The sequence below is a fragment of the Tachyglossus aculeatus genome, chromosome 1, assembly GCF_015852505.1.
Source record: "Tachyglossus aculeatus isolate mTacAcu1 chromosome 1, mTacAcu1.pri, whole genome shotgun sequence".
NCBI lineage: Eukaryota > Metazoa > Chordata > Mammalia > Monotremata > Tachyglossidae > Tachyglossus > Tachyglossus aculeatus.
In genome coordinates, this window is record NC_052066.1 from 69,550,682 (window position 1) to 69,565,178 (window position 14,497).

Below are 14,497 nucleotides of genomic sequence, written 5' to 3' on the forward strand. Positions count from 1 at the left end.
ATAAATACGATTAAATGAATGAATGAATGTTACCTTAGCCTTCAGGGCTCTTGTATTAGTCCCACCTTCATTCATTCAGTCGTATTTATTGAACGCTTACTGTGTGCAGATCACTGTACTAAGTGCTTGGGAGAGTATAATTCAGCAACACAGAGACACATTCCCTGCCCCCAATGAGTTCACAGTTTGGAGGAGGGGAAGCAGACGTGAATGCAGAAATTACAGTAATGTACATAACAGATATGTACATAAAATGCCAGATCTGTAGCTATGTGCCGTGGGGCCGGGACTGGGGAAGAGCAAAGGGAGCAAGTCACGGCGGTGCAGAGGGAGTGGGAGATCAGTCAATCAATCGATCGTATTTATTGAGCGCTTCCTGTGTGCAGAGCACTTTACTAAGCGCTTGGGAAGTACAAATCGGCAACATATAGAGACGGTCCCTACCCAACAGCAGGCTCACAGTCAAGAAGGGGGAGAGAGACAGCAAAACAACACGTGTTTGCAAAATAAAGTAAATAGAATAGTAAATGTGCACAAGTAAAATAAACAGAGTAATAAATACGTACAAACATATAAATATATATACAGGTGCTGTGGGGAGGGGAAGGAGGTAAGACGGGAGATGGAGAGGGGGATGAGGGGGAGAGGAAGGAGGGAGCTCAGTCTGGGAAGGCCTCCTGGAGGAGGTGAGCTCTCAGTATTCATTCATTTATTCAATCGTATTTATTGAGCGCTTCCTGTGTGCAGAGCACTGTACTAAGCGCTTGGGAAGTACAAGTTGGCAACATCTAGGGACGGTCCCTACTCAGCAGTGGGCTCACAGTGTAGAAGGGGGAGACAGACAACAAAACAAAACGTATTAACAAAATAAAATAAATAGAATAAATACGTACAAGTAAAATAGAGTAATAAATCTGAGGAAGGGGGCGAGGGGCGGGCTTAATCTGGGAAGGCCTCTTGGAGGAGATGTTCCTTCAGTAAGGCTTTGAAGCTGGGGAGAGTAATTGTCAATCACCTGTAGGTATACTTTCCCGGCACTTAGGACAATACTCTGCACTCAGTAACAGCTTAATGATAACTATAACTGTCACTACTAGACTAATTCAGCGTAGGTGGATCACGGGTCATGTGCATGTTGGTAACCATAAATACACTGAATTTTAGCAGCAAACCTTTCTCGTGATTTTTTTTTTTCTCTTTCATCTTCTGCCCTGGATTTCTGAATCCAGCAGGCATAAGTGAAAAGATTTTGGTGGACCTTCCAGTAAGTACATGCAATGGGTTGCCGGATTTAGCAGGTGAATAAAGAAATTCAGGTGCCAAGACATGCGCGCTCAAGTATTTTGTGCCTATAAAGCTGACCTCTAGTTAGAAAGGAAGATATAAAGCCCTCCCACGTGGCCCATTTTGATTGTCTTTTTAGGGCAAAGGTAATGGTGGGATTGGAGATGCCTGAAAAAAATAAGAGGCCCTTGTACTGATGGGATCTTTTTGGTCTTGGACTTCGTTGATGGTCCTGGATTTGTGAAAACAGAGTAACAATCCGGACTGCCCCTGACCTTACAGCAGTACTAGTGGAAGTGACAGCGGGTCTCCTTTCTGTCCCTTTCCACTTGTCTTCTTGGGTAAAAACTGGCTAGAAGCGAGAGGCAGAGTTTCTCCCTAGTTGTTTCCTCTGTGGTAAAGACCGGTTGACTGAAACTCGACCGGTGTTTTATGGTGCTGGTAATGATTTGAGGAATGGTTCAGGCCGAGCGTTGAGGTGTTTTTTCCTGCCAAGAGCTTCAGGAACAAAGTATCACGATCGGGGCCTCCCCTAGGAAAGCTGCCTTTAGACATTGCTCTCCTGGGGCTGCTTTTGTGTTTCAGTTGAGTGAGTGAGTAGAAGAGTAATTTGTTCCTTCTGCATTTGATGGCTTAATAATAATAATAGTATTTGTTAAGCGCGTCCTATGTCCCAGACACTGAACTAAGTGCTGGGGAGGATACAGGCAAATCAGTCCCTGTCAATCAATCAATCAATCGTATTTATTGAGCGCTTACTGTGTGCAGAGCACTGTACTAAGCGCTTGGGAAGTACAAGTTGTCAACATATAGAGACAGTCCCTACCCAACAGTGGGCTCCCATGTGGGACTAACAGTCTCAATCCCCATTTTCCAGTTGCGGTAATTGAGGCCCAAAGGAATGAAGTGAATTGCCCCAGATCATACAGCAGACAAGTGGTGGAGCCAGGATTAGAACCCATGACCTTTGACTCGTAGACCCATGTTTTATCCACTGCGCCACACCGCTTCTCCCTTCAGAGTTTGAAGATGACTATTTTCCATAGGGCTGCATCTCCTTTATTGACTCCGCTCATGTTCACAAAGGAAGCTACTCCACTTGTGAGAGAGGAGGCAGCAGTTTTTGTGCTGGTGGACTTTGGTATAGAGATCCCAGGCTTAAGCCAGACCTCTAATCAATCAATCAATCAATCAATCATATTTATTGAGCGCTTACTATGTGCAGAGCACTGTACTAAGCGCTTGGGAAGTACAAATTGGCAACATATAGAGACAGTCCCTACCCAACAGTGGGCTCACAGTCTAAAAGGGGGAGACAGAGAACAAAACCAAACATACTAACAAAATAAAATAAATAGAATAGATATGTACAAATAAAATAAATAAATAAATAGAGTAAAAAATATGTACAAACATATATACATATATACAGGTGCTGTGGGGAAGGGAAGGAGGTGAGATGGGGGGGATGGAGAGGGGGACGAGGGGGAGAGGAAGGAAGGGGCTCAATCTGGGAAGGCCTCCTGGAGGAGGTGAGCTCTCAGCAGGGCCTTGAAGGGAGGAAGAGAGCTAGCTTGGCGGAGGGGCAGAGGGAGGGCATTAATAAAGAAAATGAGTTCTTCCTGCCGCATTCTTGAGAGAGTTAAGGAGATCATCATCATCATCATCATCATCAATTGTATTTATTGAGCGCTTACTGTGTGCAGAGCACTGTACTAAGCGCTTGGAAAGCACAAGTTGGCAACATATAGAGACAGTCCCTACCCAACAGTGGGCTCACAGTCTAAAAGGGGGTCTAAAAAGAGATGTGTGCATCTGTGTGATCTGCTACTGTTAGAACTGCATCCTCTAGACTGTAAGCTGATTGTGGGCAGGAAATGGGTCTACAACTCCATTGTATTGTACTCTCCTAGTGCTTAGTAGAGTGCTCTGCACATAGTAAGCACTCAGTAAGTACCACTGAGACTCACTGTAGCGTAGGCATCTTTTAAGAGATGTGTCTTGGGAGAGTCTGCCAGCCTTTAAAGGGGAATTGAGTTTTTCCGTACCAGAAGCGTGGGAGAAGAGTATATGGGAGAGGGAAGACCCACAAAACGCACAAAAATATGCCATACCTCAAAGGTTTTAAGAAACAAAACAAGCAAAAACTCTTTTAAGGTTTTAAAACTAGCTCCGGTGCGCACACCAACACGATGCACACTACGTCCGCTAACAGCACGAGCGTCTGCCATTATGAGTGACAAAACGTATAACTTCAGTCAGTGCTCCCTTTCCAAAATCAGTCGTGCCAGCTTCTTCATCCCTCTCCTCCTCCTCCTCATTATCAACATTTATTGAATGCCTACTATGTGCCGAGCATTGTGTGCTAGGCATTTAGGAGCATGCAACAGAAATAAAAGACAAACTCTGCCTTGGGGAAGGCTGTGGCGACTGCTGGGCTTTCCAGGCAGGAGCTCATTGTGGGCAGGGAACGTGTCTACTGACTCTGTTATATTGTGCTCTCCCAACCGCTTAGTACAGTGCTCTGCATGCAGTAAACGCTCAGTAAATACCATTGATTGATTGAGGAGGAAGGGCATCTCACATACTCAGGTCTATCTTTAATTCCTTTTGTTCTGACGACTTGGCACCTGTCCAAATATTTTGTTTTGTCTGTCTCCCCCTTCTAGACTGTGAGCCCGTTGTTGGGTAGGGACCGCCTCTATATGTTGCCAACTTGTACTTCCCAAGCGCTTAGTACAGTGCTCTGCACACAGTAAGCGCTCAATAAATATGATTGAATGAATGAATGCCGTAGCAGTCTCTGTGGCCACGGTTGTGCCTGGACTCTGAACTATGAGGAGCCTGAAATTCTCCTCCCCTCTCCATAGTGTCCTATTGATCTTTGCAGCTTTATGTTGTCATAGAGTTTTGTTTCATCTCTTCTTATGCGTCCTTCGCCAGTCCTCTCTTCCCCTTTGTATTTTTAGATTGTGAATGGCCCCGAGAAACAGGGACTATGCCTAATTTACACCTGCGTATTCTTTCCTGCATGCCTGCATTAAGCATTTGATAAATACCATCACTACTGAACAAGTGAACATAAATAGTCAAGCGTACCCTGGCTATAAGAGTAGTAACGGAGATGCGGATGATCCAAACTAAAGGAATCAATTAAATCCATATCAATCAGTAATGAATAGATCGATGTGTTCATGAAGCGCTTAGTACAGTGCTTTGCACACAGTAAGTGCTCAGTAAATGCGGTTGAATGAATGACCAGGGATGGGATGGCATGACCAGGAAAGTAAGGAATAAGTCGTGGAATGCTCCTTGGAGGAGGTGGCTTTTTAGAAGGGCTTGAAAGGTGAGAAGGTGGATTTGAGGGAGGAAAGTAATTCCACGTAGGGGAAGTTTTTCTCAGTAGTTGGGAGATGGGAGATAGAAGATTAAGTTGAGAGGAACAAAGACTGCTAGCTCGGATGCTGTGGGAAAAGAGGGCTCATAAGTAAGGGGTGGGGCGTATTCAGAAATGAAAATCGGATTCATTTTTTTCCCTTGTTTGCATCTGCCACTAAACGTGGTCGGGAGAAATCGTGAAATACACTCAACCTTACGTAACGTGTTTGCATTAGAAGTTAAGGGATAAGCCGATGTTTGTGCAACAACATGTATTAGGATGAAGGTGTGCTATCAGTGTGAGTTACCTGCGTTTTCCTCGACATGGGTTCCACCCTATAGGAGGACTGGGTGTTATATACTAAGGACCGGGAGCCTTTCAGAAGACAGGAAGTCTAGAAGTTTGGTTGGGAATGCAGTTTGTATTACTGTTGTAATGTGAATTTGTAGGGCTTTTTAAAATCTTTTTTTTAATGGTTTTTAAGTGCTTCCTGTGTGCCAGGCCCTGCACCAAATATTGAGTGGGGTAGATTCACGCTCATCAGGTTGGACACAGTCTTTGTCCCACATGGGGCATACAGTCCATGGGAGAGGGAGAACAGGTATTCCACCCCCATTTTATTGATGAGGTAACCGAGGCACAGAGAAGTGAAGTGATTTGCCCAGGGTCACGCAGCAGAAAAGTGGCTGCGCCGGAATCAGAATCCAAGGCCTCTGACTTCCAGTCTCGTGCTCTTTCCACTGGGCCACTCTGCTACCCATAGTATTTCTGATTCTCTGTGATTTATGATCCAGTCAGGTGTCTTTTGGCCTAATATGTGACGTTTTGGGCTAAAAGTTCATCATCGTGATTGTCATTTTCATCATCAATGAATAATTGTTGAGTGCCCCACTTGGTGCCTGGTCTTCTGCATTTGAGAGTTGTATCAGCTTTCCCGTGGAAGCAGCGTTCTGGTAGAAGGCCCCGGTAATATTGCCATGCTGGTGGACAGTAAAACCAATCAATCAGTCAATCAATCAATCGTATTTATTGAGCGCTTACTGTGTGCAGAGCACGGTACTAAGCGCTTGGGAAGTACAAGTTGGCAACATATGGAGACAGTCCCTACCCAACAGTGGGCTCACAGTCTAGAAGGGGGAGACAGAGAACAAAACCAAACATATTAACAAAATAAAATAAATAGAATAGATATGTACAAGTAAAATAAATAAATAGAGTAATAAATATGTACAAACATATATACATATATACAGGTGCTGTGGGGAAGGGAAGGAGGTAAGACGGGGGGGTGGTCATGTTATGTTGGAAATCTCCACCGCCATCCCCCCTACAAAAACATTTCAGTGTAATCATCTCTTACCAAGTCTAATACATTCATTTCCTGTTTTTCTTTAAACTTGTTATTTGTCAACTCTTAAATTCCTTCAGACTCCTTTGACTTCTCTTCACTCGGTTTTTGAAGTTCCTTTAGGGATCTCTCAGCTGCTCCCTTTGGCCGTCTGGCTCTCAACGCCATTCTTGCACATTCTTTGTGCTGCTGATCCACTTGGGAATTTTGAAATCCAAAATAACCCGGCTGAGAGAAAAAGGAGAAAAACCTCCCACAATTGTAGGTATTTCCCCCACTGAACTCTGTATTTCTGGAGACTTGAAGATCAGGGTCTAATCTGCCCAAATTCAGTGTGGGAGGGTGGAGGTTTTATTTGAAGGTGATTCTAGCTTTGAAATCATTTTTTAAAATATGAAAGTGTTTACAAATCGGCAGGTGTTCCACACACTGGAGCGTCCTGAGATTCTTTAGTCTAAATTCTAAGCCATTTAAACTGGCCAGGAATAGGCAACACGTCTTAATGGGAAGAGCAAAGTCCTGGCTCCACCACTTAGCTATTGTGTGACCTTGGGCAAGCCATCTAACCTTTCTGGGCCTCAGTTTCTTCAGCTGTAAAACGGGGATAAGATAGAGCGCTATTCCCCTGTCGAGAGGGACCGTGTCCGGCCTCATAGCGCCGTAAATACCCTAGTCCCGCACGCATAGTAAGTGCTTAATAAATGCCCTAATCATTATTAAGGACTGAATTCTAAAGTGGATATTAGTTTTCTCGTTTCAGCCGTTAGCAGAAGGCCCTGGGATATTGTGGTGGGAGAATAGCTTGCTTCTCCATGCCTGTTATTCTCGGGCTTATTCAACGCCTCCGACCAAGGCTGAGAGCGTGGTCTGTGTGTCTAGCACTTACCTGTCATGTTGTATCTTTGCAGGTGGAGCAGTTCTGGAGATTTTATAGCCACATGGTACGTCCCGGGGACCTGACGGGTCACAGTGACTTCCATCTCTTCAAAGAGGGAATCAAGCCCATGTGGGAGGTGAGTGGGTGTTTTAAATGCCAGACTCTTTCATTATTAATATGCGCAAGAAAGCTGTCTCAGAGCGACAAAGCGAGTTGACGTGTTCTGGAAATGAGAGCCGTTTCTGTTCATTCGGTTCATATTTAGTGAGCGTGTTTTGGGGGCGGGAGCAGTTTATCTTTTTACAAAGCCGCACCACCACCCCCCCCAAAAAAAAATAAGCTTTAGTTCTTTAAAACAGAGGCTGCTGGGTGAGGCATTTACTGCTTCCCTCCTTTTCATGTGAAGAATGTGTTTCTGCTGGTGCTTTGATACCATCCCCTCCTTGACATTCGAGTCCACCCCAGCTGTTGCTAGGAATGCTGGCCGTCTCTCAGATTGTAAATCTAGATTCACTTAAAATCCTCGAAACCTTCCGGGGGAAGACAAGGAGTGTGTAGACTGCCCCCCTGTTGCTCTTTCCAGTGTTTGGGAAAAGCCCCCTGTTTTGCTCTTTCGGTGTTCTGGCAAATCGGCCTGGCAGGGCAGATTTTGGTGCCACCCCAAAAGTCGGCTTTCTGCCCAGATGGTCCCGGGCTCTTCGCTGTTGTAGTTGTGAAAGAAAAACGGTTTGGAGCCAAGCCTCGCTCAGCCCCTTCTTCTCCCCGTGTCTCGGCAGGACGATGCAAATAAAAACGGCGGCAAATGGATCATCCGCCTGCGCAAGGGCTTGGCATCCCGCTGCTGGGAAAATCTCATCCTGGCCATGTTGGGGGAACAGTTCATGGTGGGGGAGGAGATCTGCGGCGCCGTGGTCTCCGTCCGGTTTCAGGTAAGCCGTCCTGGTGGGCGGACCGGGGCCTCGGGCTGCTCTGATTCCCAGGCTGCCTCCTTTTGGCTTTGATCACGTGTGTGGTCCTGTCCCCCCTGCAGGAGGACATCATCTCCATCTGGAACAAGACTGCCAGCGACCAGGCGACCACAGCCCGAATCCGGGACACGCTGCGGCGAGTGCTTAACCTACCTCCCAACACCATTATGGAATACAAAACGCACACCGACAGCATCAAGTACGTGTTGTGGGGGGGCCGGGGGTTTCCCTGAGCTCAGCAGGCACGGGCCCACGGGCGGAGAGCCTCCAGCCGGGCGCCCGCGTGGCCAGGGTAGGGCAGGAGGCTGGGCCTCAAGGACGGACCAGGCGTGTCGGAGGAATTTAGGGGTCGAAGCCGCTTCTCTGTAACAGTTCTCCGTGTGAACCCGCTCTCCTGCGGAGCGGCCCGTAGCCTTACCGTTTTAAGCTGTGCTGCATGGGCCACCCTGGCTTGTAGTCTCTTACCGCTGCCCTCGCTAGAAAGGCACTGGTCTCGCCTTCCTTTCTCTTGCTGCCGCTGGAAATCATCGCATAGGACCCCCGCTTCCCCCTCCCACCCCCCCCAAAAAGCCCCTTTCCGTCCCCACTCCCGTCTTTGTATGTCATTCTGACCTGTTATCTCCGTCCCGTTCTCCGAAGATCCGGAGGTTTGACTCCCCAGCCGAGGGTGGTGGTGGAATTTCCGTGGCGTATAGCCGAGGTCGAAGGGAAAGTAGAGCGGTAGGGAGGAAACGGCAGGAAATTGAGCTGTATAAAAAGCTGTCGAGGGATTGCCTCTGCAGGGGCAGAGTCTCGTTAGCGAGACTAGGCGGATGTGGTCAATTGGCAAAGATAGAGCTGTGTCAGATCCTCTCACCAGGGGAGGAAGGCAGCGGGAGCCTGGGATTCAGGACTCCCGAGTGCAGTTCCCACTGCTGACCCCGACTCTGCTGTGTGACCTTAGGCAAGTCCCTTTGTCACCTGGTGCCTCAGTTTCCCCATCTGTAAAATGGGGGATAATAACACTTAACCTACCTCACAGGGTTGTTGTGAGGCTGAATTAATGTCTGTAAAGTTGCTCCGAGCCCCTCGGATGGAGGGTGCTCTTGCAGTGCCAAGCATTATTATTATTAGTATGAATAATAATAATCTTATCATCACTATGATTACTCTTATTAAAAGACAAATAAATGAGCCCAAAAGTTGTTTACAGCAGTCAAGCCATTGGGAAACCTCCTTGCCCCTTCAAGTAACGAAAGGCATGGGTGGCGGTGGATTAGACCATGCTTTGCACCTAGTAAGCGCTTAATAAATGCCGTCATTATTATTAGACCAGTACAGCAGGTGAGCTTATTGCCGTTTCCATTGGGGAAAAGCGCAGTCCCAATGCCTCAGGTGGGTAGTGTTATGCTGCCCGGCCCCCCTCCCCGCCTCCAAAAGTGGTTTGGGAAGTGTGCTTGTCTTCAGAAGGAATGTTTCTGCTACTGCGTGTCATAAGAGCTCCCGTGCATTTCCCCGAATGACCCGTTGCGATATGAGACTGAGGGAGGGTTGACTAGAAGAATCAGGGCCCGGCCACTTGGCTCCTTCTCCACCGCTCTCAGCCAGCCATTGCCCTGGTTGCCTGCCCGAACCAGTCGTTCTGGGCTAGCGTGGAGTCCTTCCAGACTGCTCTCCTGATCTTTTTGCTCGGGGATGTGTTCGAGTTCCCCTCCCCTGGCCAGATTTCCCCGCAGGCTGTACAGGCCCACGCACCTATCTGGAACAGCTGGTAGTTATGTTGCCTAGAGGGTTCTGTAAAGCTAATGTTTTAACGGGTGGGCTGGAGGGAGGGGAGGAAGGTGGGGTGTTCTATCAGCTTTGCTTCCTTTGTTCCTCCTCCTCCCCCGCTCCCCACCGCCCCCCGCCCCAGTGTCCTCAGGCCGTTAATTGTGCCCTATGTGATGAGATGTGTATGGCACCGTGGGGAACGTATTGGCAGTGCAACTCACAGTCAGCCGGAAAGGCTGACGTATTACTGCTTTCTCCCTCACGTGGCTGCAGGGACTGAGAGGTCTGAGACCCACCAGCACTGTCAGGCCTGCAGCCCCGGGGAATCAAGAGCCCAATCTAAGCCCCAAGCAGTGCTTTCCCTCGCGGGTCCCCCCTACCCCCACCCTCCTCCCCCACCCCCCTTTCCTTTCCCCCCCAATATGCCAACCTTTTGCACTTCCATTAGAATGCCAGGCAGGCTGGGCCCCCAAAGGCTCCTTTTTCATAACCTCTGGAAGACGCGGTTGAACGTGCCATGATCCTGTCCCTTTCTGGACGGCACCATCGTCGAAGCTGGCCTCATCGGAGTCTCTTGTTCTGTTGGCGTGCCACCTGGAAGACGCTTCTGTCCCGGGACAACAGGAGTTGGAAGAGCAGATTCTGTTGAAGCACAGGCTGACACGAACAGCAGCTGCAATGACAGCTGAGATCATTTAATAAATGGTGCTAAACTGGCTTGTCTCATGCTCTCGCTCTTTCTGGTGCAGCAAAGAAGTGGACTTTTCAGACTATCACCATGCTGGGCCCCAGGAGGGCAGTTCTCATTTCATCGAGCAGTAGCCAGGAGCTGTCTCCCCCAGGAACCAGCCTGACCTAACGGGGTGGCACCTGGGCTCCCTCGGCCAAACCGCTCCCTCTGTTGCTTGGAGAGAACTCCCAGGAAGCCAGGGCAGGGATTCCGGTCGCACGTGCCGGGGTTAGATTCCGACGTGAGAGTCCGTCAGCCCGGTGAGGGGGGAATCCTTGCTCTCTACCCGCCTGCCGCTTTACAGTTCACCCTCACGAAGTCTCTTGCTTGGAGGTAGACAGCCGAAGCCCCGCTTCTGTCGTGTCTGGATGTGTGTGTCTGTGTAGCTTTCTCGCTTGGTGGGCCACAAGGTCCTCTCCGGGGTGCGAAGACCCTCCGACTTGACCCCGCCATAAATCCTCTTGGCCGCCTCCTCCCTTTGCCTTCCTTTTCTGCTACGCCATCTTCCCCCTCATCTAGTCCTCGGTGAAAGACGGGAGGGATGGCCCGGCACTCTAATAGAGTGGCCAGCCTCTGATGTCATTCGTCCCGTGGGGTTTGTATTATGCGGGCGAGCCCGACCCCCTGTCCCTAAACTCCGACCACACCCGCGCCCCGGAAGTCAGGCCAGCCTTCTGTTTAGAACCGTGGGCTCGGTTAATTTTGTTTGTGTTCGTTGCCGCTTGGCCCGGAGACCCAGACACTTCCAGAGTTTACGGGTTTTTTTTTTTGGGTTCTATTTTTTAAGAAAAGCTCATTTTTAAATAGCTTTGGGCTTTCTTAAATAAAAATGTGTCATTTCATAGCTGAGTCAGGCATTTCGGGAACACTCTTACAGCTCTGGGAGAGGGCAGCTGCGACCATGAGGTTTGTTTTTTCTGAGAGGCTTTTGCAGTTCTGTTGCTAGCGGTCTGCTAGTGTTCTATCTTGCCCAAAGGTGTCTGGAGTTGAATGGAGTTTTGGGGGCTCACAGGTTGGAACTCGGAATTAAGATCCATTTTAATGCAGGGAACCCGTTTTTTGGGATTGTCTTTTGAAGTCCTTTGACGTCGCCCCCGATTTGGGCTTTCAAACTCTTGGGGAACGGGAGACCCCAGCATGTGTTATAGGCCGGGTCACGGCATCACCGATAGTCCCCAGGATTGGAATCCTCAGTGTACAAAGAGACTGCCAGAGCAAGACACATCCAGATAAAGTTTTGTTTCCCTTCTGGGGGCTTGGCTGAAGTTTGGCCGTCATTAGAGCCGTCGTTGGAATTACGGTGTTTCTTTTGGGATGTGGTTCAGTCTAGTCAATCCATCGTGTTTACTGAATGTTTACTGTGTGCAGAGCACTGTACTGAGTTGGGAGAGTACAGTATAACAGTTGGTAGACGCATTCCCTGCCCACAACAAGTTTACAGTCTACAAGGGGAGACGGACATTTATATAAAGTATGGATATGTACCTAAGTGCTGTGGGTCTGACTCGGGATAAATAAAAGGAGCGGATCAGGGTGTTGCAGAAGGGAGTGGAAGAGGAGGAAAGGAGGGCTTAGGGAAGGCCTCTTGGGGGAGATGTGCCTCCAATAAAGTTTTGAAGATCGGGAGAGTAGTTGTCGGATATGAAGAGGGAGGGCATTCCAGGCCAGAGGTAGGATGTCGGCGAGAGGTTGGCGTTGAGATAGATGAGATTGAGGTATAGAGGAAAGTTGGCACCAGAAGAGCGAAGTATGTGGACTGGGTTGAAATAAGAGAGCAGGGAGGAGAGGGCAAGGTGATTGAGTGCTTTTAAAGCCGATGGAGAGGAGCTTCTGTTTATTGCGGAGATGGATGGGCAACCACTGGAGATTCTTGAGGAGTGAGGAAATACGGACTGAATGTTTTTGTAGAAAAACGATCCGGGCAGCAGAGTGAAGTATGGACCGGAATGGGGAGAGACAGGAGGCAGGGAGGTCAGCAAGGAGGCTGATGGGGTAATCAAGGCAGGATAGGATAAGGGCTTGGATTAACGTGGTAGCAGTTTGGATGGAGAAGAAAGGGCAGTTTTTAGCGATGTCGTGAATGTTGAACCGACAGGATTTAGTGACAGATTGAATATGTGGTTTGAATTGAAGGGATGAGTTAAGGATAACGCCGTCAGCAAGAATCACACTGTCCTTGAGACCCCGTGGCGGAGGTTGGGACCAGGCTAAAGGCCTCTGGGTAGGCAATTTTCTTGCTTCTGCCTCGTCCAAGTTCCTGTGGCCATCTTGAGGTAGAAACAGTTAGGATAAGGTAGTGCCTGTACAACCTCCACGTGGGAAGTCATTTGGGGGTCTGGATTCCTAGAAAGAGGAACGGGCTTTTTGTGGGGGACAGAGATTTTTCAGGTATTGTCCATCTTTTCACCTTTCTCTGATTATTGCCATTCTCCCTCTCTTCAGCTGCTGCGACTTCCCACCTCTTGCCTGCCCTCCCCTCTGTCGTGTAACCCAGTCTTCAGCTGTGTTCGGGTCAGCTGATAGGACTCCAGTGACGGGTGTCACGTGGCACCCTCCTCCTTTCCCTCACCCCTGAGGGAGAGGGGACCTCTTCCAGCCTAAGGCTTCCAAGATGGGGCATCTCCAGTTAAGCACAGAGAGGGTTTGAATGCAGAACTGCCTTCCCCATACAACTGCTTTGGCTTTTCTCCAGCGACTTCTCCGGTGCAGGCAGAGCAGGTTTGTGAAGTCAACTTCTGGGGAAGCTTATTAAACTGAGGATGAGCCCTTTTCGTCACCCAGTTGGGGTGGGCTCCTCAGGAAAAAGATGCTCCTCTTAATGAGAGGGTAGGCCTCAGTTGGGTTTTCACAGGTAATGGGCCCTTGGGATCACAGGGTAAAATCACACCTCATTTTAAATGGAAACACGATTTACTTCCAAAGGGTGAGGGTTAAAGGCAGGGAAGTTTAGCCTGGGAGCCGTTTGCAGCCCATGGAACAAAGTCTTCCGGGAAGGACACCTGTCTCAAATCAGACAGCCAGAACTTCCATGTGAGATGGCTCACTTGGTTTTGATCAGCTTCTCTGACCTAGAAAAAGAGAAGCCAGAGGACCACTGTGGCAGACAGATGCCACCTTGATCAAAGGTGCCAGGAATGAGTGGAAGGGGGTGGTGAAGATATTTCATTAGCCTAGCTGTTGTCTTTGCCCGTAGCTTTTTTTTTTTTAATTGGGGAAGAAATTTGCCTTGATTGGTTGGTTGTGCTTTCCTTTCTATTGCATTGTATCAAACTCAACTCCATCTTAACCAGCCTCTGCTACAGGCCTAATAGCAGTGGTCCTAGTTGGCCAGACGAGGGTTTTAAAGGCCTTCCTCACCCAAAAACCAACCCAAGAAAAAGCCCCGACAAACCCTACCACCACCCATACCATCCTGGGAGAGATTCTTTTTGTTTATGGTATTTAAGTGTTTACTCTGTGCAGGCATTGTACTAAGCACTGGTGTAAATGCCGGCTAATCAGGTTGGACACAGTCCGTGTCCCACATGGGGCTCACGATCTTAATCCCCATTTAAAGATGAGGTAACTGAGACCCAGAGAAGCCGTGTGACTTGGCCAAGGTCACACAGCAGACAGGTGGCCAAGCCAGGATTAGAACCCAGGTCCTTCTTCTGACTCCCAAGTCTGTGCTCTATCCACTAGGCCATGCTGCTTCTTGGTAAGACCTAGAGTTGGTACCCTGGGAGACTAGAGCTATTTAAGTCACTGATTCAATCTACCAAACCCCCCAGCTGAGCACAGGTGAACCATGTACCTCTAGAACCGGACTTTAAGGAAATCTCTCACATCAAAGAAACAAGGGGCTGCTGCAGGTGAAATCACCTGGGACGTTTCTGTTCTTCGGCAGAGGTCTTGGTGGGGGTCTAAAGATTTTGCATCTGGTTAGAGTCCTCTACAGTCGATGCTAGCTCCAGAGTGGCGTTTTTCAGTAAGTAACCATTTTAGGATGGGTTTTGTACTGTGTCTGCACTTGGGGGAAGGAGTGTCTGCAACAGCCCCCAGGGCAGGAATCAAAAGATGCCAGCTAGAATGCAGCCGGATTAGTCACACCTGGCCGAAATTGGGCTTTTCGACGAACGAAAGTAGTGTATTTTAAAATCATTTTTCTCGGTGCCTTTAATTT

The 14,497-nt window shown here is 48.6% G+C and overlaps 1 protein-coding gene across 3 annotated transcripts in view; it reads left to right on the forward strand.

The window, feature by feature from the left end:
• The window catches only part of EIF4E2 (eukaryotic translation initiation factor 4E family member 2), a 34,325-nt gene that overhangs the window by 6,626 nt on the left and 13,202 nt on the right, over positions 1 to 14,497 (forward strand). For 2 of the 3 annotated variants that reach the window (XM_038743255.1, XM_038743256.1), the window contains exons 4-6: positions 6,920 to 7,024; positions 7,665 to 7,817; positions 7,919 to 8,055. In XM_038743255.1, coding sequence (XP_038599183.1) covers positions 6,920 to 7,024; positions 7,665 to 7,817; positions 7,919 to 8,055 — 395 coding nt within the window. Of the gene's footprint in view, positions 1 to 6,919; positions 7,025 to 7,664; positions 7,818 to 7,918; positions 8,056 to 10,053; positions 10,322 to 14,497 lie in introns of those variants that run through there. The other variant, XM_038743254.1, reaches the window with a different exon arrangement.